The following is a 24006-nucleotide window of genomic DNA, read 5'->3' as shown; positions in this document are numbered from 1 at the left end:
GGGGGCCTTTTCTGTGGCGGCTCCCCCTTGGTGTATGTTTCTCTTCCCCCAGGTCTCAGGCCGATGAAGGAATGTGTTGGACGGGGCTTGTGGGTTTGCTTTTCTTCTATTTTGGTATCTTGATGTTGCGGACCGCCCTGGGATCTTTGGATAAAGGGCGGCGCACAAATTTAATGGACGATAATCGCAATGATCATAAGAATCGTCTGTGCGGCGGTGGCCACTCCGCATGAAAGAAACCGGAGTAAGAAAACAGAAGCAAAGCCACCCCGGTAGGCGGGTTAAAGGGCGGCTGGCGCGGGTCTGGGGGCAGAGCAGCCGTTGGAGGCGGAGCGCGGAGGCTTCCCGGGGAAGAGGAGACGGGAGCTCCGAGGCCGCTCCATCCCCCTTTTCCCCTCGCGGCGGGCGCCGGAGGCGGGTAAGCGGCAACTTCGCCCGCCGCCATTTCCCTTTCCCTCAGTGAGAGAGAGAGAGAGAGAGAGAGAGAGACGCCCCCCCCCCTGCCCGCCCCCTCAGTTTTCTAAAGTTAGGGTCGGTCTCCCGCAGCCCCACCCGCCCTGACTCCGCACCCACTTTCTGGGGGACCCCCACTCCCTTGGGTGCTCTGCGGGTGAACTCTCTGCCCCCCCCCCGGTATTCAGAGGCGCACGTTATTCTCTCTCCCCCCCCCCCCCCCGTATCCTGGGATCTGTAGTTCATTCCCCTCACGGTGCTGCAATTCCCAGCACCTTCAGCAAACCGCAGGGCCCAGGATTCTTTGGCCGGGGGGGGGGGATGCTTTAATTCGCCCGGGGCCTGCCTTAAATCCTCAGGAGATAAAAGCGTGCACTCCTCTGCTCCTGCCTGTCTTTTAAAAAAATGTCTTTATCAAAAGATTTCCATAAGTCACACAAAAAAGTTCATTCAGTGTCCCTGCTTTCAAATCGTAGAATCTTCCATACAGGTTAGTTACAGTCCATTTAAGACATTTTTTTTGGTGTAGGCAATGTGGGGGAGTGGGGGGAGGAAAGAAAGAAAGAAAGAAAGAAAGAGGAGAGTGAGAAAGACAGTATACTTTCATTCTTTAGAGTATTTGAGTGGTGCGTCTGTCTAGCTTTCTAAACCATCTCCCACTTTTCAACTCACATGTCCCTGTATAGAATTGATTTACTTGGAAATTTCTGCTATGCCCTTTCAGTTAAAAACTCGGGGGGGGGGGGGTGTGTGCACACTGTATAGGTGGGAATATATGTATTATGTGCATGCATTTGCACACACACTGCATTCAGAATGTCTTTCACTCTAATATGCTTTTATATGTTTTTAATTGTGTGTTTTAGAATGCTTTAGGTGTTTCATGTCTGAACTTTTGGATAAGGCCTATAAGAAAAAAAACATTAAAATGAGCAAATGTTAAAATTGATATAACTATATTAAAAACAAATTAGTATATAATAAGACAACAACAAACAAATTCAGCAAACATTTAATACAATTCAGTGTCTCCTTCCTCCTGAGTAATTAAAATTTTTCGTAATGTGAGGTGGCCTCTTACTATAAACTTACTATAAGTTGTTTCAACAACACTTTTTGATGTTACCCCACTCAATCTCTGTTATGACAGTTATCCTCTGAATTGCTGAGTTGCAGTGCACAAGAATAGGGTTCTTCATTGCTCTGGGAGAGCTGAACTACAGTTAGAAATTGTCCACACCACTTCTGCAACAATTGTACCTGTTACAGCACAGTCCTTATGGAATCATCATTGCCTCTCTCCACCCCACAGCAGGTAACAAAACCAAGTTAAATCTGAAAGCAGTATTTAATACCTCACATTTCACTAAGCACCAAGGAGACTGATGGACCTAGATGTGTATTCTCCTTTTTTGTTTCAAGGTTACTTCTAGATTAGAGTTTAGGAAAGGTCTGTGGTGCTTGTATGTTTGTAACAGCTTGCTGTATTAGGCCACTGGCCCATCTGGTCAGCATCCTGTTCTTGCAGTGGCCAAGCAGGCCAAGACCACAAGCAGGACCTGAGTGCAACGTAACTCTCCCCTCCTGCAGCTTCCAGTGGAGGTAGAACATAGCTACTGTGGTTAGTCACTATTGATAGAATTACAGTGGTACCTCTGGATGCGAACAGGATCCGTTCTGGAGCCCCGTTCGCATCCTGAAGCGAACGCAACCTGCAACTGCGCATGCGTGGGTCGCGATTCGCCACTTCCGCACATGCACATGACGTCATTTTGAGCATCTGCGCAAGCGGCGAAACCGGGAACTTTCCCCGTTACTTCCGAGTCACCGCGGAGCACAACCCGAAAAGGCTTAACCTGAAGCGACTTCAACCCAAGGTATGACTGTATTTTCCATGAACTTCTTTAATCCCCTTTTAAAAACATACAAGTTGATAGGCAACTCGTCAGAGTGAATTCCATAGTTTAACTATGCACATGTCTCTGAGCTTTCAATGAAACAGTTGCACGCTTCTAATGGAATAGAAACAAGCCACAGTGCTGTTAATAAATGCTTCGTATTTCGAACTGCATACTTCTGTAACAGCTACCTAATTTGTGATGTGATGTAGGTGGGACTGTTTTCTCCGCCCTTCCTCTTGTAGAATACAACCTCTGAACTGGAGAGCAGTACCATTCAGAAGCAGAGGAAAGAACTTCAGCTGCTAATTGTGGAGCTGAAAGATCGTGATAAAGAACTCAATGATATGGTTGCAGTTCACCAAAGGCAGCTGCTGGCTTGGGATGATGATCGTCAAAAAATACTGACGCTGGCGGAACGGTGCAGCAAATTGGAGAGTAAGTGCCATGCAGACTACAGGCTGAGGAATTCAGCCTGTACAGTAGTAAGAGCATTGTGCCCGTTTTGCAGATGAGGGAACTGAGCCTGACAGCGACTTGAGAGCACTGGTTAGGTTTTTTTGAACTGTGATTTCCTGGTTTACATCTCTGTCCACAGCTTCATGGCAGTGGGCATGGCTCAGTGGCAGAGCCCATTTCACATGTAGAAATCCCCAGGTTCAGTCACTGGCATCTCCAGTTGAAAGGATCAAATAATATCCCAGAAGAGGGGAAATGTCTACCTGTGCCTGATCATCTGCATAGCCACTGCGAGTCCAAATAATAATAATAATATAATAATAATAATTTATTATTTGTACCCCGCCCATCTGGCTGGGTTTCCCCAGCCACTCTGGGCGGCTTCCAACAGAGATAAAAAATACACTAAAATGTCACATATTAAAAACTTCCCTGAACAGGGCTGCCTTCAGATGTCTTCTGAATGTCAGGTAGTTGTCCATCGCCTTGACATCCGATGGGAGGGCATTCCACAGGGCGGGCGCCACCACCGAGAAGGCCCTCTGCCTGGTTCCCTGCAACTTGGCCTCTCGCAGTGAGGGAACCGCCAGAAGGCCCTCGGAGCTGGACCTCAGTGTCCGGGCAGAACGATGGGGGAGGAGACGCTCCTTCAGATATACTGGACCGAGGCCATTTAGGGCTTTAAAGGTCAGCACCAACACTTTGAATTGTGCTCGGAAACGTACTGGGAGCCAATGTAGGTCTTTCAAGACCGGTGTTATATGGTCTCGGCGGCCGCTCCCAGTCACCAGTCTAGCTGCCGCATTCTGGATTAGTTGTAGTTTCCGGGTCACCTTCAAAGGTAGCCCCACGTAGAGCGCATTGCAGTAGTCCAAGCGGGAGATAACCAGAGCATGTACCACTCTGGCGAGACAGTCCGCAGGCAGATAGGGTCTTAGCCTACGTACCAGATGGAGCTGGTAAACAGCTGCCCTGGATACAGATTTGACCTGTGCCTCCATGGACAGCTGTGAGTCCAAAATGACTCCCAGGCTGCGCACCTGGTCCTTCAGGGGCACAGTTACCCCATTCAGGACCAGGGAATCCTCCACACCTGCCCGCCTCCTGTCCCCCAAAAACAGTACTTCTGTCTTGTCAGGATTCAACCTCAATCTGTTAGCCGCCATCCATCCCCCAACCGCTTCCAGGCACTCACACAGGACCTTTACCACCTTCACTGGTTCTGATTTAAAAGAGAGGTAGAGCTGGGTATCATCTGCATACTGATGAACACCCAGCCCAAACCTCCTGATGATCCCTCCCGGCGGCTGCATGTAGATGTTGAAAAGCATGGGGGAGAGGACAGAACCCTGAGGCACCCCACAAGTGAGCGGCCAGGGGTCTGAACACTCATCCCCCACCACCACTTTCTGAACACGGCCCAGGAGGAAGGAGCGGAACCACTGTATGACAGTGCCCCCAGCTCCCAGCCCCTCAAGACGGTCCAGAAGGATGTTATGGTCGATGGTATCAAACGCCGCTGAGAGATCCAGCAGAACTAGGAAACAGCTCTCACCTTTGTCCCTAGCCCGCCGGAGATCATCAACCAGTGCGACCAAGGCAGTTTCAGTCCCATGATGAGGCCTGAATCCCGACTGGAAGGGATCCAAATGGTCCGCTTCTTCCAGGCGTGCCTGGAGTTGTTCAGCAACCACTCGCTCAATCACCTTGCCCAAGAATGGAAGGTTTGAGACTGGGCGATAATTGGCCATCGTGGCCGCATCTAAAGATGGTTTTTTAAGAAGCGGTTTAATAACCGCCTCTTTCAGCGGATCTGGGAAGGCTCCCTCACGGAGGGAAGCATTCACCACCCCACGAAGCCCATCGCCCAGTCCTTCCCGGCTAGCTTTTATAAGCCAGGATGGGCAAGGATCCAGGAGATAGGTGGTTGGCTTCACTCGTCCAAGCAGCCTGTCCACATCCTCGGAGGTAACAGATTGAAATTGATCCCACACAACTTGACCAGACAGGACTCTAGCACTCTCCCGCCCCGGCCCTGCTCCCACGGTGGAGTCTACTTCTTCCCGAATCTGAGCGATTTTATCTGCAAAAAAATTTGCAAAATCATTGCAGGAGAACATGTGGCCCGTACTGGGCCCCGATGTTACAGGTGGTTCCGCTAAATTGCGAACCACCTGAAAGAGTCTCCTGCTGCTGTTTTCTGCGGATGCAATAGAGGCGGTGAAGAAAGTCTTCTTCGCCGTCACTATCGCCACTTGGTAGGCTCGACGTTGAGCTCTAACCCGTGTCCGGTCAGATTCAGAATGAGTTATCCGCCACCGGCGCTCTAGCCGTCTCAACGATTGTTTCATTGCCCTCAGATCCGTGGAAAACCACGGAGCTCTCCGGGCTTCATGCAATCGGAGAGGGCGCTTCGGAGCCAAACAGTCAATAGCCCTGGTTAACTCCACATTCCAGCGGGCCACCAGGGAATCGGCTGAAAGGCCATCAACATGGGATAAAGCATCCCCAACCACTCTCTGGAAACCATTTGGATCCATTAAGTGGCGGGGGCGGACCATCCGAATCGGTCCCACCTCCCTGCAGAGGGGATGGGTCGCAGAGAAGTCCAGTTGCACCAGGAAGTGGTCTGACCATGGCACTTCTTTCGTTTCGCTTTTACTTAGTGTCAGATCACCAACATCCGTAGAGGTAAACACCAGGTCCAAGGCATGTCCGCGGCTATGGGTTGGGCCAGACTTATTCAGGGACAGCCCCATGGAGGCCATGCTTTCCACGAAGTCCCGAGCGGCCCCTTGTAAGGTCGTGTCGGCATGGATGTTAAAATCCCCTAGGACAACCAAGCTAGGTGTCTCCAGGAGAACATCCGCCACGACCTGAAGCAGCTCGGGCAGGGAATCCTTGGTGCAGCGGGGAGGTTGGTACACCAAAAGGAATCCTGTACTGCCCCTATTGCCCAACTTCCAGAACATGCACTCAGAAAACTGGGTCTTCCCAATAGGACGCCTGGTGCAAACTAATGACTTCCTAAAAATCACTGCAACCCCCCCTCCCCGCCCGCATGACCTGGGTTGCTGTGCGTAAGAGAAACCTGGTGGACAAGCAGCGGCAAGGACAGGCCCATCTGCTTCATCCAACCAAGTCTCTGTTACACATGCCAGGTCAAGTCCTCCATCCATGATCAAGTCATGGATGGCAGTGGTCTTATGAATCATTGACCTGGCATTGCACAGCAACACTTTCAGGTCATGTGGGTATCCCTTGCTGATTCTAGTATTCATCCGGTCAGGACCAGACCCAGAGTCAGGGATAGTCCTCAGACAACGACTAAACCTGCCTCCTCTGTAATGACATGGTCTGGTCTTAGCGTAACTCCTCCTCCTACCCGTGATCACTGAGATCGGTTGTCCCAGTGCATTCCCCCCTGTGAAGCATATCCCAGCCATTTTGTGGGCTGGGGCCCATTCCCTGGCAGCCCTGACCCCTCCCCTTAAGAACAAAATAACCTCTTTAAAAAACAAACAAACAAAAAAACAACAACACAAATAACACAATATAAACAAAAAACAATAAAAATTACAAAAATTACAGAAACAAAAAAATCAAACAAATTCCCAGGCCCAATAAACATCCACCGTACCCCCCCCCACATACAAAAAATTCAAAATAAAAATGTTAAAACATTTTAAAAGCACTCTGCACCCCTCCAGCAGTAACAGCAACTGTTCTAGTGAGGCCCATCAGGCCCTGCCCCAGGCCAGATGGTGAGTGGCAGGAAGGAGCAGGACCCCATACACTCACACAGGAGAGTCCTCCCGGGCAGCAGAGTCCAGCAGTCCTTTATGAGGCTTCAGGCCCCACCCCAGGCCAGATGGTGAGTGGCAAGAAGGAGCAGGGCCCTCAGACACTCACACAGGAGAGTCCTCCCGGGCAGCAGAGTCCAGCAGTCCTTTATGAGGCTTCAGGCCCCGCCCCAGGCCAGATGGTGAGTGGCAAGAAGGAGCAGGGCCCTCAGACACTCACATACAGGAGAGTCCTCCTGGGCAGCCGAGTCCAGCAGACCTTTATGAGGCTTCAGGCCCCGCCTCAGGCCAGATGGTGAGTGGCAGGAAGGAGCAGGGCCCTCAGACACTCACATACAGGAGAGTAGAAAGCAGTAGAGAAGATGGATTAATTGACTGACTCTCTATAAGGCAGCTTGATATGTTCAGTCCCTTAGCGGTTGCAATATGATTGTGCTCTAGGTTACAGACAAAAGACATTAAATAAAAGGTAATAAGCCCTATTAAAGCATATGATGTGCACCTCTTCTCATATACGCCCTAAGCTGTTTGTTGAAACTTTAAAGATGCTGCAGTCCAGGGTCTTGGAGAATCTATTTGGCTGGTCCCACAGGTGCTGGCTGGCTACAGAATGGAGATTTTATCTGAACAGAAGCACCATGGAAATGCTAGAATGTTGTGAATGGCAGGAAACATGTAGAACCTTTCGTAAGTGATGCTGTAACAATAGCAAAATGCTAGTAGTTTCCTAAAAGGACTCATATCACATAAGATGGGTGCTGTTCAAAAAGAGCTTCATGTTTTTGTATTGGGTTAATTTTTATATGCCTAACATCTGTATGTAAAACCTTCAAATATAACCCCAAAGATGTGCTAAGAATTCCATTCAAACTCCCAAATTGTGGAATTTATAAGGGGGAAAACATGGCAGGTAAAAAGATCCAGGAGAACATAAAGCATTTTTGGATGACTCCTAGGTAGACATTTCTTTGTAGAATTAAAATATCTGTACCTCTCTCTCTCTCTGCTTTTTTCTTAACATTTCAAACGTCAGCTTAGTTTAAGGAAGTTTTGTGTGTGCATCGTTGCTCTCAGTTGCTTTCCCAGAAACAGTACCTGTCATTTATCCCTCAGATGAGCTGCACAAGAGGAATGAGATGATTAGCACACTGACTAGAAGGCTAAAGCACCTTGAATCCCAGCAAAATGACCGCAAGATAACACTTGAGAATACTCAGCAGAAGCTCCAGGAACTCTCTCGGAAAGCCTCTGACACATCACTTCACTGCCAGGCCCTCGAGGTAAGCTTTAGTTCGTGGCTAGATTCTGAATGCTTTGGGTAGATTTGAATGTAACTCTGGTAAGGGACAAACTTGACCTAGTGCTGCTCCCAGGTGTTTTGTGGGTGGTCCCTTCAGCAAGATGCTCTCAACATGCCTCCCTACCCTAAGAGCACCCACTTCCTCTCCCTCACTATCATTGCACCACCCCACCTCCCATAGGAGAGGATAAAGTCTATAGTGGTTACTGTTCCTTCTTGCTCAAGATGTTTGAAGAAGGATTGAAGAAGGTAGATCAACAGATAGGAGGAGGAGGAGGAGGACCAGGAGGCTCCAGAGATCAGCAGTGCACCCCATACATGAACTTAGGCCTTGGAAGGTGCCCAGAAGTTCCCGCTGCTGCCCCTGACTAGGCCTGACATTTTCTATGACTGACATATCTCAGTTTCTTTATTTGGCTGAAGACAGATGCAAGGGACATGTGTGTGATTGGACTGGACCATAGACAGGATAGTTTATGAAATAAAACATTTGCCTCCACACAGCTTCCCCTATGAAATTTCTTATATTGTAGGTTTCCTGTGTTTTCTCCTTTGTGGCTCATGCCAGCTTTAGGGAGGAGGGGAGTAGAATTCCATACCCAGGGGCCCTGCAGCTGCTTTTAGCTAAAGGACAATCCTTTAGGAGATCTGGCCATGGATATTCCACTTTTAGGTTAGTGTGCTAATAAGGTTCTGGTGAAATAGGAAGAGCAGATGCAGGTTACAGTAGGTGGATAGGAAGAATGGGAAGTGAGGGGGAGAATTAAGAGCTAGTTCACATTGAACAGTTTGTGGTTGTTGTTAGCAGACCTTGCAGCATGGGAGAATTTGATTGTAATAATCACTTCGAGTTTCTGGAGTTCAAAGGCTTTATTTATGCAGAAACTCATTGCAGGATGAATAATGATAAGAGAGAGATCTAGACAGGTTGGGAGAGAACAACAAAATGGCTCAACTTTTAGGAGTGGAGTTATCTTTGACAAAGAAGCTACAAACGGGGTGGCTAGATCACTAGACAAACAGTGCCCTTGTGTGGTCTAAAGTAACACATGCATTAACTACAAACTCAAAAGAAGGAAATGTATTTGTTTTTCTCCATCAGATGTTGTGAGCTAAGATTCTGTGCTCACACTAGTGTACTGAATTTGCAGTAAGGTGGCTCTTCTTAAGTCATGCTTAAGTCATTCTTAAGTGATCAAGGATGTGGGCTGCTAGGGTAGCTTTCTGCTTGTGGGCTGGGAAGGCCACACAGCGCACAGGGTTTAGATTTCACTGTCAACACTTTTTCCTTTCTTTTCTGTTTCCTAGGAGAAAAATCAAGCCCTCAGTTGCTCAGTGATGGAGCTGTCCAATAAAGTAGGACAGCTGCAAGCCAGAGAGCAGGAACTGCTTACTATGTTAAAGTTAAAGGTAATTTTACCTATATAATAATAATTTATTATTTGTACCCTGCCCATCTGGCTGGGTTTCCCCAGCCACTCTGTATGTTAGGAGCACCCCTGTTTCTAGGTACACTTAAATAAGAAAGGGGCAGGGCCCAAACCGGATGCTGCTTCTAGAGCAGGGGAAGATGACCAGTATTTAAAATGCAGCATCAGTAGCAGGGAGTAGAACCTTTCCCATCGCCACCCACTGTCTGCAGTGCTCTATCCAAACTGATTTTTAAGCTGGTTTCCCACCCCTGCTAGTAGGAGGTTACTTTCAATTACGGGGCTCTACATGGAGAAAAGGGAGGTAAGAAAACCCTGGAGGGAAGGGAGGTGTTCAGCGGGACATGAAATCCCCACTCCCAATATGAGGTTTTAAGTTTCTTGGTAGGGATTTGGTGAAAGGCTTGGTTCTGCTCACAGGTCTGCTGTCTTCGGGGATTTCAGACGGAAGTCTCTCCTGGCCTTACCTGCAAATGCTGGGGTTCCAACCTGGGACCTTCGGCATGCAAAGCAGTGTTCTTCCACTGAGCTTGGGGAAAAGACCGCAACTTTGGGAGTTTTTAATTTCTTTATTTTGTTTTCGAGTCCAGTATTTTAAATGGTTCCCCCTCCCAACCTGTTCTCTTCTGGTCTCCCCATTCCTCCCCTAATATCTTCATTCATAGATATATTTCTTTCATGGTTTTAATTTTAGAAGCAAAAGATTTTTAATGGAACAGTTCTATTTTGTGAACGTTGTGAGCCAACATTGAGGACTCTGGTCAAAAAGCAGGATACAAATCTGTTAAATAAATAAAATGTTCATTCAATCAGATGAACACTGCCAAGCTCTGAGCTAGTTTTTGAAATGGGACTAATAACTTTCAGCATTCAACATATAAAATGAAAGAGGCACAGATGGCAGCAAACAAGGCAAAACAATGGACCAAATTGTTTTTGTTTTTGTTTTGGTTAGGATAATGATATACTTGAAGCAACGAATCATATTACTGAATTTACATGTAAATTTAAAAAATTAGAAAACGCTCTGCGTGCAGCAAAGATGGAGGAATCAAGCGTCAATAGGGAAAAGCAGGATTTTAAACTCAGGCTGAAGGAACTTATGTTGGAAACAAGCAAATTAAAAGGTAAACAATGCTTAGAATTTGATATTCATAATCTAAAACTGAGTTGGAGAAGGATAGTGTTCCTGTTTGCATTTGCTCCAGCCAAAGGAATCAGGCTATCCATCAATCAGAGAATTTTCAGTTCATTAATCACCTGCCTTCATATTTAAGTAAATTTGCAGTTTTCCCCTAAACTCAATATGTAGGTGCCTTTTTTCAGATATTGAATATACGGGGACTTAGAATTTAAAGAGCAGAAACTACGACAATTTTTTTAAAAGGAAAGAGAAGCATTTAATAACTTTTTCCCCCATTCCTTCTTTTTGGAATTGCATCAGAGGCAAAAGACCCCCTCCCAAAAAAGTACATGCTATTTTCTATAATCAGACTGCAAGTTAACGTACATTTATTTTATTTAAAACCTTTGTACCCCTCCTTTCCACCAATGTTGGCCCCAGGGCAGCTTTCAACAAACCTTTTACAAATAGCTAATTGTATAAATACAATCCATCACAACGAAAGAGACAATAGAAGCAGGAGCAAAATAAGACAGCAGATTAGCTGGAAATTTGAGTGCCACCCAAAGTTCAGGCATTTTTAAAAAAAAAAATTGCTGTGCTGAATGATAATATCATGGGTTCTTGACAGATGTTCCCAATGAGTGTTTGACCACAGAAAAGGCCCAGTGCCTGGTCACGACCCCCTCACTTCTGACGGTGGGGTACCCAGAGCAGAAAACCTTAATGTGTGTGCAAGCTATTACGGTAACCTGCTGTCCTTCAGATACCCTGCAATGAATGAGCCAGTTATAGTTAATGTACAATTTTGTTGGTAATAATGTACAGTAAACTGTTAATGATAAACTATATATTCAATGTATAATTTTAATCCTTGTTGCAATGATATGAATTTTAGTGTTGCATTGCAACAAAAAGTTCTTGCCGGACTTTTGGTTTATCACCTCATGCTTATGATAATAGATGTGAACTGTCTTTAGAAGACATTTCATCTCAGCAACACCCTCTCTTTTTGTTTTATAGGTGACCTCATTGAGAAAACAAAAGAAAACAATGAGCAGAGGGAGGAAATCATACGCCTCAAGCAAGAAAACAGTTATTTGAACAACGAGTTGATGCTTAGTGGTGAGTAGACAAAAACTAACGTTTGGACCTTAGCTTTTGAGGGGAGCCTACAGTCCATCTGCTCTGATTTAGCAAATATGGTGTTGGATCTTTTGCCTGTATGCTTTTTTTAGGTATCAGCTGTTGATCAAAAATACCTGGCCAGAAATCAGGACTAGTTTCCATATGGAGTGGAACCATTCCCTCTAACCTTTGATCAGATGTAGGTGGACTCCAACACCCTTCAACCTGCATGACCAGTGGTCAGAAATGATGGGAGTTGCAGTCCAACAACATTTGGAGAGCCACAGAATCCCCATCCCTGCTTCCCAAGAGGGGAAATCACTCCCCTAAGGACCTGATTCTAAAGAAATCCCTGTGTATAAAAAAAAGAAAATGTTAGCTAAATTAGCGTTCATTTTCTTTATGATTATTGCTTATTTATTGTTTCTCTGTGCAATTCTTTGTTGTGGAAAATCACCAACCATTCAACCCCTCTCTCCTAACAGCTGAAAGAGCAAACAGAAAAGACCAGTTGCTTCAGTCTGCTAAATCTAAACAACTGCGAACTGACACAGAACTGAGCAATTTGCGACAGGTTTGACTCCAGTTTCTGGGTGGGGGAGGGGATTGCACTTGTTTTTGTCCTTTTATGTCGCAATGAGGAACATAACAAAAATCAAAGGTGAACAGAATTGGCTGTTGCAGTAACTTGTTTGAAGAACCTGTTTTTGATACTGGGGCTCAGTCTTGGAATATGTGAACTAAATAGAAAGGATGAACGTCTCTAAAGCATCTCAAGTGAAATATAGTAAAATATTTTAAATTCATATGCACTGGAAGATATCTCCAAATGCTTGTGGTTAAATAACAGCTTGGTATGGTTTATTCGTACATGGTGTTAATTATCTGTATGCTGCCCTGAGAGAATAATAAAGTAGCTAGATAGTCCAGGCCAAGGCACAGCCATGAATCTTATTGGGAAACCGTAGTCCAGTCACCATCCTTCAGCCTGGCCTGATCTTAAATGGAGGCTTAGAATGGCCAGAACCATTCTGGAGATCCTCGAAACAGAGTGGGATACTTAAATAACTAAAATTGGAGCACTACTTTTTACATGTACAGATGAATTTTGTTTTCTTTTAGTCTTGAATTATCTATGAAAACAAGACAAAAAAATATTTTTCTCTTTTTTTTTTACACAAGTCTTTACAATTGTTATAGGAGCATGTACTGAATATGGAAAAATTGGAGTGGGAGGTATTTCTGATAGTTCTCTGAAATCTTAAGAACAAACCATTTAAAATTACTATGAACTCTGTCTGGAATGCCCTCATTATTATTGTTTGTATTTTAAATTTCCTGCTTTGTGTGTCTGTGAAGAGAAAAACAGGGCAAAAATAATTATCAAATTGAACTGCTTGCTCTTCTGAGGTTTGTTGGTTGTTTTGTTGTCTGCCTTTAGATCTATGTGAAGCAGCAACGAGATCTGCAGTTTCTGCATTTCAACTTGGAGAGTTCCCAGGAAACGAAGCAGAAACATAAGACACAGGCACACGAGGCCAGGTAAAAGTGGCAAATGGCTTTCTGGAGAGAAGGTTGCTTTTAAAGGGGACTTACATGTTGGGTCGCGCCTAGGGCTTTCCGATCGCATGGTCGGCGGTTCGAATCCCCGCGGCAGGGTGAGCTCCCGTCGTTTGGTCCTAGCTCCTGCCCACCTAGCAGTTCGAAAGCACCCTTAAGTGCAAGTAGATAAATAGGGACCGCTTTATAGCGGGAAGGTAAACGGCGTTTCCGTGTGCTGCTCTGGTGCCGGTTCACCGGAGCCGCTTCGTCACGCTGGCCACGTGACCTGGAAGTGTCTGCGGACAGCGCTGGCTCCCGGCCTCTAGAGTGAGATGAGCGCACAACCCTAGAGTCTGTCAAGACTGGCCCGTACGGGCAGGGGTACCTTTACCTTACATGTTGCCCAGAGGCAGGGTTAGGAAAACATTTCAAAATCCTAACCCTGGTTCTTCCAGCCCTGCATAGAGCTTATTTAAGCACTAATTCATCAACATTCGTTAAGAGGAAACCCCTAGAAATGCACCATACCAATCATAGTACAGCCAACAGTATTTGTTGAAATGCTGCCTTCTGCTCCATTCTTGGAGTGTGGTCACTTAGCAGCTGACCATGCTCCTGCTCTTGGTTCAACACACAACTTGGAGCAGCCTTGAAAAGACCAGCAGTGGAAGCTGCACAGCCAAAAGACTGAATCGGGGCGCCCCAGCTGTGCCGTGTTAGAAAGACTCTGTTCTCCTAAATTAGAGCCACTTGGCATTGCCTGCATTGAGAGCCACCAGGTTGCTAAGCTGTCTCACAGCATATAGTTCAGGACAGTAAAATAACAACTTTAATTAGGGCTAACTGATGACATTACAAGGATTTTCCCTTGGGCTCAGCTTAAAAAAAAGAGATGGGGGCAGATGTCACTGTTACGTCCTGTAGAGTTTATGCCAATCTGAAGAGGAAATTCTTGCAGGCTAAATAGGCATGCCAGGGCAGAGAAACAGATAGAGGTTGTCCCTTCACAGATCCAAAAACCAGCAGTTATTTGATTATGTATTTAGCAGTACCCGCAACTCCCAGTTCCCTTGAAACTTATTGTGAAGCAACAGTAGAAGCCGAGTGGGGCAAATCCTCAAGGGCTGGAAGATCCTGCATGTCTGAAACAGGAATGAGACACCCTTGGGTGGACGAAGTGTGTAGAGATTGATGGGTGCAGTTCAGATAATGTATAGGCTTAAGTTGTTAAATGCAGTCTTGATAACGTGAGTTCCTTATTGTGCCCTTTATAGCACAGAGATAGTTTTGTCAGATCCTGGAAGTAGCGGCAACAAAGACACAGTGTGTAGCGAAGCCCATCAGAAGATACACACCCGGTTTGTGCATTCTCCCAGCTGTAGTTCAAAAAATACCTGCGAAGCACACAGAGCCGAGAATAGGCAGCAAAAGGGCCCCGAGGACAGACAGCCAGCAAGCTTGGATCAGTTTCAGGAAGGGCTGTTTTATGGGCCAAGAACTATGCATAGGGAAGAGCTGGATCAGAGCGGATCCTTGAGTTCTGGGGAGACAGACAGCAGACCTGCCTCCCAGTCAGACAGCATGTGGAAGGCAGAAGGCAGGGAAATGGCCCGGGCGCCGGAGCAAAGCTTTGCGGCATCTTTACCAATTCATGAGCATTGGCTCGACCTAAATTGCCACACTGAGCCCACAAACTGCCAGAGTCCTGTGTTGAGGCTCTCCGACAAATCCAGTGAGGATTGTAAAGATAAAGAGATGGGCACATGTGGGCTGAGTCCCAGCAAGTCTCCTAGTCCATTTAAAGGGCTGGAGTCGGGGTACTGCTCCCGCAGCTCCATAAACAAAGTCACACTGTACCAGCCTGTAAGTGACCAGCGGTGGATGCAGATTTTCAAGCCTGTGAAGGGAGAGGCAGGTTCATGGCACGGATCTTTTCCCAACGGTCCTCAGGCTGCAATTAGAAGCGGCAAGTCGAAAAGGTTCAGTATTTTGCTAATTGCCTACAAAATTGGTCGATTCTCTACTTAGCTATGACTGTCCCTACGCCAAATGAAAAGCCTTTGAACAATCTTTTAATAAACCAACTAGCTAGTCTTCATCAGACTGTTTAGAGCAGGGGTCGGCAAACTTTTTCAGCAGGGGGCCGGTCCACTGTCCCTCAGACGAATTTCTATGCCCCACAAATAACCCAGAGATGCATTTTAAATAAAAGGGCACATTCTACTCATGTAAAAATTTAGATTTAGAAGGCGACTGGGCCGGATCCGCCCCCTGGGCCTTAGTTTGCCTACTTATGTCTTGGAGCAAAAAAGGAAAGGGAAGGAAACAAACAGGCAGGCAGGTGGCTACCTGGCTAGTCTGCTGCTAGACATGGACAAAGGCTGTTTTAATCAGATTAAACTGACAGGCAGCACAAAGCTTCTGGTCCAGCCAATCTTGGTCTGTATCTGAACCGCCTGAATCTTTGTCCCTGCTTGCTCAGCAGAATAGTGCCTTCTGCCTGCTGCACTTCAGGCAGCAGCTCCAGCTCAAGTTCTCCGCTCCTCTAGTCATAAAGCATTACTCTAATTACTGGGGGACTGGGCAGAGGGGAGAGAGTCCTGGATAAAAATCCACAGGCCTCATTCTGGGACACCCCCCACCCGTTTTAGTCCACTCCTGCCCCCCTTGACCAGAAACTAAAGGGGCAAAATCACCACCCTGTGATTTGAGCACTCTTATAAACAAACCCATTGCAAGCATGGCCTGCAATTTTAACCTCCACACAGATCAGTTTGCACTTTTGATATGTGTGAGCTTCTGTTGGCCACTTTTTTGCGGGGGTGGGGGAGAGAATCAAGCTGTGCAAAGGGCCTGGGGCTGGTCAGAGCAGCATTGGTCAGCCACACAGCTGCTTTCAAGGGCGCATGACTTAAAATGGAATGTGGATCTGGAGCAGCCCCATCTAGCTCACCTTGGAATTCATACCCAGTCCCCTCTAGCTTAGTACGCCAGCTGTAAATAAATCTCTTCACTTTCTTCCAAAGCCCATAAAAAGAGCTGAGACTTCACATTGCTTGTAATCTCCTTTCATCACATGACCCAGCAGCAGAGCTGGTTTGTACACCTGGGTGAGTCTGGCCATTCCCCTTGCACAGTTGCAGACCTGCGTCCCACTGAATGCTGTCAGGCCCCAGCAGCTCCACCAGCGTGGACAAAGGTCAGGGACTGGAAGTTGAAGTCAAGCAACATCTTGGGGGCAGGGACCACATTGGCCATTATTGGAAACAAGGTGGTAGTCCACTAAGTGTTACTCAGAGTAGACCCATTGAAATAATGAACTTTTTCCCCCCCTGAGAATTTTGTTCTTTTTGTAAACTGCTTCAAGGTTTGATTACAGTCAAGCGGTATATAAATGTTGTGAATTAAATAAGCATGTCTGAGTTACAGTAGGTTCCTTTATTTCAGTGGATCTGCTCTGAGTAAAACTTAGTTGAATAGCACCCATATCCTGCAACTACTGCCATTCTTCATGGTTCAGCTCGCTCACCAAGTGTGTGTGTGTGTGTGAGAGAGAGAGAGAGAGAGAGAGAGAGAGAGAGGCAGGCATCTTGTCCCTTTTTGGCCCCCTCAGGGTTATGCAATGGGGTGCCACAGGGCTCTGTTTTATCCTCAGTGCTATTCAATGTCTATATGAAGCTGAATGAATGAATGAATCTTTATTTGCATCAGCCATTGGCTATAGCAATAAAACAACAATACAATATAAAAAGAATAGAAATACAAATAAAAAGTCAATTATATAAAATACATTTTAGGGTTTTGAATAAATAGTCAAATAGTGGATCTTATACTGATTGCCCCAGCTAAAAACCTTGCAGCCTTTGCTCATCTTGATCTGCCAAGAGAAAGGACACTGTGGCAGTGGCTGGGTGACCCGGAATGGTCAATACAAGAAGGGTGATAATCTCATTCCTCGAGTCTTTATAAAAAGTACAAGCCAGAAAGGCATGCACCACCAATATGGTACTGCCATCTCCACAGGGACATAAGTGTTCATGTGGAATCTGTTGGAATCGTCCCTCAAGTACAACCGAGGGCAATACATTCAATCTTGCGAGATTAAAAACGTGTCTACGTTTTAGAATTGCTAGGTTATGCAGATAGGGTGCCAGAGAGTCGAAATGGGAAGGTAGAAAATAGTCATACCATGGACAAAATTTCCTTATTGTGGCCAAGTTGTTCTCGTTCTCGATATCATTTAGGAGCTGACAAATTAGACTATATGAAGCTTCCAGGAGCAGTCACTGGGATTTTGGGAACAAGGTGCTATCAGTATGCTGACGACACTCAGCTCTGTTTCTGCATAACATCTGAATTGGAAGAGGCTGTGTGGAACCAGGACACAGTGCTGGGAGGGATGAAGGAAAATAAGCTGAGCTTGAATCCTGGCAAGACGAAGGCACTGTTACATTTCTTTGCTCCTAGGCCTCTGGCTAACTACACAATCTATGGCCTTTTAAACTCCGGGGTGTGGGGTTGTTTTTGTTTGTTACTATGTTGTGTATTTTTGTGTTTTTGTATTGTAAACTGTCCTGGGATTCTCAGATGAAGGGTGGTATAGAAATTTAATTTAATAATAATAATACAGGTGCCGCACACTACTTGTTCTGCATTTGTCATAAATTGTTCTTTTAGTATGGCAGCACCTACACTTTGGAACTCCCTGCCTTCGGACCTCAGGCAGGAGCCTTTGAAATACCCTTTTCAGTACCTGCTTAATGCATTTTTGTTTAGGCAAGCATTTCCAGAAATGTAGGTCTTGATGTGTTTCCATTTCTTTCTCTTTTTTTACTGCTGATTTTAATTGTCTTTGAAATGTTTTTAATTATTTTTGTGGATAATTCAAATACTTCTTGTAAGCCACTTAGAGGTTCTGTTACAATTAAGCAGTATGCACATTTGGTAAATGAAATAAATAAAGGGCCCTGGTTCCTCCGCTGCAAACCAAGTTTCTGCAGTCATAAGAAATAGAAACTTATTTTTCTTTAAAGGGAGTTTAAAATTAGATTCCACCAGTCCAGAATTGCCTTATGAACCTGCACGTCTGTTGCTTTCTTATCCCCTTTATGTTTTAAAAAGCATGGTGCTGTACCTAACCCTCATATTTATACCCTTTCCTTACAATGTTTGCTGAAGATGACTTTCTAAAAATATTATTTTCAATATACACAGTGACCATGATGTGGACCTGCATTTTTCGGACTTGGGTGCTCCCTGTCTGACATCCACCCAAAAGACAAGCGGGAGCAAGGGAGACGAAAAGTTGTTTGAAGGAGAGCTGCCTTCGGAGTTCATGAGCTTAACAGACATCCAGGCAGCCAATGGATGCTGCCATCTGACCATCCACAAAGTGAGTGTCTGGTTTTGTGAGGCAGCATGTTTTGTTGGGTCCTCCCTGGCTATTGTAGCACTCTTGATCTACAGCCATCTGTTGGTGGCCACAGTTATCCCATTTATCACTTGTGCAGAAGTCTCACAGTTGCCCATTTCCCCCTCCAGCTCCTCGCTAACCTTTGCCAGAGCTCCATCCTCGGGCATTTTGCTGGGTCTGGGGCACAAGGATGTGGGCATGTGACTACTAAGTAGCTACACCATCTGCAATGCAATTAATAATTTTTGGGTTACAGTCCCCATCTTGCCCTGAATCTGGAACTCGGAACTTTAGGTTTCATTGCTAGGCTTGGCCCAGGGCCAGCCCAAGTCACCTTGGCACCTGAAGCGAACCACAAAACGGCACCTCCTCAACCAGGGAAGAAGAGGTGAGTGAAGATCTACATCAAGAGCAAAGGTAGAATAACACAGTCTTACTCGGCTATGAGTGATTGCCAAAGAAAAAGAAGGTCCAAGGCTGCTGAGGTTCTTGATCCTGCTAATTCTGCTTCCCATTGCTGCCTGCTTCCAGAGTACCTGCTGGCAGCCCTGAAGGCATGTAGAAATATTCCAAAGTTAGGCTGTCTCTGTGCTTTCCTTCCCAATGATCTCTGTGTTCAAACCCACCTTGTGTCTCTGGTTCCAGGTCTTCCTTGACACATTTTGTTCTGGTTCATCCTAGGATTCTTGCTCGCCCACCAGCAAGCTGCAGCGGCTGCTGGCAGAGTCCCGCCAGATGGTAGCAGACCTGGAGCTCAGCAACCTGCTTGGTCCCAGCCCTGGATGCAGCCCCAACAACAGCCTTCATATGGTAATTTCTGGCTTTCCAAACAGTTTTGGTGACAAAGAGAATTGACTTAGAACAGAAGTATCTATCTATCTATCTATCTATCTATCTATCTATCTATCTATCTAATCATCTATCATCTATCTAAACTATACTAATTGCATACTGCAAAACAAATGTATTTATGAGTAGTTTTTAACCTAGCTTATGCCCTCAACCACACATTTCTTTTTCATGGTTATTTTCTTAAGGATGTAATACAGATGTTAATGTCCTTTGACAGGCAGGAGAGTATAGCGAATCCCTTTGCAAAGGGCGATTGCCAAGTGCGGAGGAAAGCGAGATGAAGCTTTCCCTTTTTTCTTTATGACCTCAGGTCAGTCGTTCTTGCCTTTCCTCTCCATATTTGTTGACTTTGCACAACACAGAGCTGAAGAGCACAGTAAAAAAATGTATATGAACACCTGCTGGTATAAAGTTCCAAGTGCAGTTGCAAAGCAGTGCGAAAAATTGTTGTGCTAAAGTTATCTCTAAATTGTCTGTTGCGTTTTATACATATGTTCCCTACTCATAACAAGTTATTTGTTTTTTGAGTATTTGCAGGTGAAGATGTGATATGCAGAGAGTAATGCGTGTTGGTTGCCACAACATACATTTAAGGTACATCTAGCACACATTTAAAGCGCTAGAGTTAGTTCCTGAGCTGTAGTTTCCTCTGCACAGAGCCACATTTTTCTGCACCATTAACAACCCCAGGATGCTTTGGGGAAAGTCATGTGCATTGGATGTGCTTTCAATGTATGTTGTGGAAGTTTGCCCTTAGGTTCCCCAAAACCACAGCAGCAGTATTATGGCAAGCCTGTTGCTCCTGGGCTGCCAAACCCTCTGAATTTTGTTGGTGTGATCTGTGGGCACTTAAATGCCATGACAGTGGCAGGATTTCCTTTCTGCAGAGGCTGGGAATCATGTTCCAGTGTGCATACAGCACTTGCCCCCAAGATTTAAGTAATTTTAGCCATATTACCTAACTGCACTTCTCCAATGGAGCACTGCCAAGAGTGCTGCATGCCCCCAGGGTCCACTTAGTATGCACTAGAAAACAGACTTTTAGTGATGCAGATGCAGTCCTCTGGAATCACTTACTGACTGAAATCTGGGCAGGACAGGTGGGCTGAGCTTAAGAGCAGACCAGTGTGGAGCAGGCTTTGCTCTGGTCTGCCCCCAGCCGATAAATGTCGGCTGCACCTGACCTCAGGACTGTAGTCAGTTGAAGACCAGATAAGGCATTGGGTGGAATCCTTTAGTCTAACATCAGGCAGTGTGTCACTCCAACTTCAAAAGAGGTGTGTTCACTGGGTACCCTGTTAGAGGGGTCTAGTTGGAAGTCTCTGTCCAAAAGCTGAGGTGTGTAGCTGATGGGCCTTACAGCTGCCTTCAGCGGCTTGGGAGTGCCACCTGTAGAGTCTTGCAGTTGACTCATTAATCCTAGGCTTGAAACAAAATTTAAAAAAATCCTTCCAGTAGCACCTTATAGACCAACTAAGTTTGTTATTGGTATGAGCTTTCGTGTGCATGCACCCTTCTTCAGAAAGCTCATACCGATAACAAACTTAGTTGGTCTCTAAGGTGCTACTGGAAGGATTTTTTTTTTCTTTCGACTACGGCAGACCTACCTGTAACTAATCCTAGGCTCGACCCTGTCATTCCTCAGCTCTCCACCAGGAGGCTGGGAGCGCTATACACCTAATGCCTAAGCCAAATCCTATCTATATCTGGAATCAATAAAGTTGTGACCAGTTTTTTAAAAAACCCCAAACGTTGTCTTGTCCGGTTTGTTCACCGATCTTAGGTTAGGCCTTGCTCCCTGAGGAGCAGTCACTGCAATTAGGTCTGCCATTGGTTTTATTGCTTTTAGTTTATTGAGTCAGTAATCTTTTGTCTCTTTATTTTATTTATTCTTATCGTACACTGTTTAAGCAGCTTTTGGTTGTGAACCATTTTATAAATGTGCAAATAAAATAAATAAGACGATCCGTCACAGCCTAGGCTTGTGTTGGAAAGGAGTTTAGACAAATGTCAAAGAAATTAGAAATATGTTACTTTGGAGCCCTTGGCATCTCTGGCATGCCTCACGGCTTGTAAATGCTGATGTACCTGTTGTCAGCCATGAAGGAAAAATATCTTTGTCAACATGGAAACTCCTGAACTGCTAGCTGTTTGCGGAGCACTGGAAATGAAAGTTTCCGGCAGTGACACAAAGTCAGCTTTGTGGCAGACAGTTCATCCCATGAAGTAAATACACCTTTAAAACAAACAAAAAAAACCCTCCAGGCGTCATTGAGGTTCTAACTGGCTGTGTTTTTCCATATGCTGTCATAAAACTGCAAAGCCTGGAACTGAATTACGGTGTGGAGTTTCAGCGTGTTTTGCTTCTTCAAAACTTTCCTTCTCTTTTCAAAGCAGGTGTCTCCCATGTTTTATCCACAAGAGCAGAGAAATGCACCCTTTCTTTCGAAGACAAAAATAATCATGGTGTGTTAAACTCAGTGGACAGTCACTCAGCGTTCTTCTACAGCTCCGTTTATTTAACTCTCTGAAAAGCTCTCAAGTGCCAAAGACCCGTGACAAAACACTCGGATTCATTCTCTATTTTTTATTTAAAAAACTAGAATTATGCTGAATGAATAAAAACGACTTCATATGCTCAGATTAACTGCCAGTATATTTTTGGAAGGTTATTTAAATATGTAACTGGTCATTAATAGGTGATTTTTAAGAAAAGAAATAAATATGTGTTTGTGGCTTTTCCTTGTTTTTGTACAGATATTTTGCATTTACCTACAGTTAATTTATGCTCAGTGTTTTTAACGCCAGAATCTTTCATCCCTTATATGAAGTATTTCTAACTAAGGTCACATCCACATCATACATTTAAAGGACATTCAACGCACATAGCTTCTCTCAAAGAATCCCAGGAACTATAGTATGTTGAGGGTGCTGGGAATTATAGCTCAGGGAATGTGAAACTACAGGTCCTCCATTGTGCTTTAAGTGTTTGGTGTGGGTGTAACATTTGTATAGTAACAAAGGAACGCTCTGTACAGTTTTTGGAATACATTTTATATGTATAAGTCATTATCCACAATGTGGAGGAAATATTTTAGCCACAATCCAGGAGAAAGTTCTCTGACACAAAGCTGGGGCTGCCATACGTCCAAATTTTCCTGAACATTACTGGGATTTCAATGGCAGCATTGACATCTGGGGGGAATTTCCAAAAGGCAGCACTTTGTCCTGGATCTTAGGCAAGTCAAGTGAAAAATTTGTGTTTTTGTAAAAAGTTCAACATTAATTTTGGGGGTTTCCTAAAAAAAGTTTTTTGAAATATGGTAACCCTACACAAAGCTCCACTGAAACCGATATGACCTGTAGACTTATATTTTACAAAAACTATAAAAATTGGTTTTCCATTATTACCGTATTTTTTGTCCCATAGGACGCACCTAGTTTTTTGGGGGGGAAATAAAGGGGAAAAAAATTCCCTTTATTTCCCCCCCAAAACCAGGTCGGGGAAACCGAACCAGGTCGAGGAACAGTGGGATGGCGGCGCTGCGCCTCCCTGCTATCCCCCGAGCTTGTGGGGCTGGCTGATGTCTGCCCGGTGCGCGGGGCGCTTTGCTTCAGGTTGCCCTGCGTGCCGGGCGGCAGGCTGCTATCTGCAGCGTGGGGAGATCTGTGGGGAACTCCTGTAGGGCTCCCCACACTGCAGATGTCTGCCCGGCGCGAGGGGCGCTCTGCTTCAGGGCGCCTCGCGCGCCGAGCAGCAGGCTGCTATCCGCAGCCTAGACATCCCTGCGGGATCTCCCGCAGGGTTGCCTAGGCTGCGGATGTGTTCCCTAAGCACCGGGCGCTCTGCTTTCAGCGCGCCCAGCTCTGCGGGAAGCAGGCTGCGGATGTCTTCCTGAAGCCTGGAGAGCGAGAGGGGTCAGTGTGCACCGACCCCTCTCGCTCTCCAAGCTTCAGCGAAAGCCTGCATTCGCCCCATAGGACGCACCCAGATTTCCCCTTCATTTTTGGAGGGGAAAAAGTGCGTCCTATAGGGCGAAAAATACGGTACATCCATCAAAAATTATTTACACTGTTGAATTTATCTTAATGCTGCCAGCGTTTTCAGCTGTACACAATTATTTTCCATATATTCAATAAATGTTTTCCAATCTTCTTTAAACATATGTTCTTCTTGTTCTCTTGTTCTATATGTTAAGTCTGCAAGTTGTGCATATTCTGTCAACTTAAGTTGCCATTCTTCTTTGGTTGGGACCTTGCTCTTTTTCCATTTTTGGGCTAACAAAACATGGGCCACAGTTGTTGCATACATACCGTAAATAACCTTTTCTGACACTTGGGAATTTCAGACTGAATTATCTCCAACAGAAACGACTCTGATTTTGGGGGGAAAGTAGTTTTAAACATTTTTTTCCAATTATAAATCATTTCCCAATACTCTTTTACCCTTTTCCATGTCCACCACATATGAATGAATGTTCCCTCCACCTTTTTACACTTCCAGCACTTATCTGATTCTGTCTTGCAAATCTTAGCGAGTCTACTCTGAGTTAAAGACCATCTGTGAATCATTTTCAGATAGTTCTCCTTCAAAGCATAACATGC

General features: G+C 45.4%; 1 protein-coding gene across 8 annotated transcripts; it reads left to right on the top strand.

Moving 5' to 3' along the window:
• Positions 1-2: 2 nt before the first annotated feature.
• On the top strand, positions 3-23567 carry CCDC62 (coiled-coil domain containing 62). 8 transcript variants are annotated; one of them, XM_083717206.1, is made up of 16 exons: positions 3-943; positions 1604-1768; positions 2597-2789; positions 7727-7893; positions 9222-9323; positions 10299-10470; positions 11490-11591; positions 12080-12168; positions 13036-13136; positions 14411-15115; positions 18351-18528; positions 19231-19359; positions 19619-19711; positions 19930-19995; positions 21799-22900; positions 23394-23567. In XM_083717206.1, the coding sequence occupies exons 2-13, from the start codon at positions 1733-1735 to the stop codon at positions 19703-19705; spliced, it is 2061 nt and encodes a 686-aa protein (XP_083573332.1). In that variant the 5' UTR covers positions 3-943; positions 1604-1732; the 3' UTR covers positions 19706-19711; positions 19930-19995; positions 21799-22900; positions 23394-23567. The 8 variants fall into 8 exon arrangements, with proteins under 8 accessions (XP_083573332.1, XP_083573336.1, XP_083573338.1 ...); XM_083717210.1 differs by lacking the exons at positions 19930-19995; positions 23394-23567 and having other exon boundaries at positions 12-943; positions 14411-14494; positions 21799-22138; XM_083717212.1 differs by lacking the exons at positions 14411-15115; positions 19930-19995 and having other exon boundaries at positions 17-418.
• Positions 23568-24006: the final 439 nt, after the last annotated feature.

The sequence above is a fragment of the Podarcis gaigeae genome (genome assembly GCF_964106915.1).
Source record: "Podarcis gaigeae genome assembly, chromosome: 16".
Taxonomy (NCBI): domain Eukaryota; kingdom Metazoa; phylum Chordata; class Lepidosauria; order Squamata; family Lacertidae; genus Podarcis; species Podarcis gaigeae.
This window is presented reverse-complemented; position numbering and strand designations above follow the sequence as displayed.

Bases quoted from the DNA above. Each gene is read 5' to 3' on its own strand.
- CCDC62 (XM_083717206.1), top strand. From the start codon at position 1,733: ATGGAATCATCATTGCCTCTCTCCACCCCACAGCAG. The intron at 18,529-19,230 runs GTGAGTGTCTGG...GGTTCATCCTAG, and splicing joins GCCATCTGACCATCCACAAA to GATTCTTGCTCGCCCACCAG. The intron at 19,360-19,618 runs GTAATTTCTGGC...GTCCTTTGACAG, and splicing joins CCAACAACAGCCTTCATATG to GCAGGAGAGTATAGCGAATC.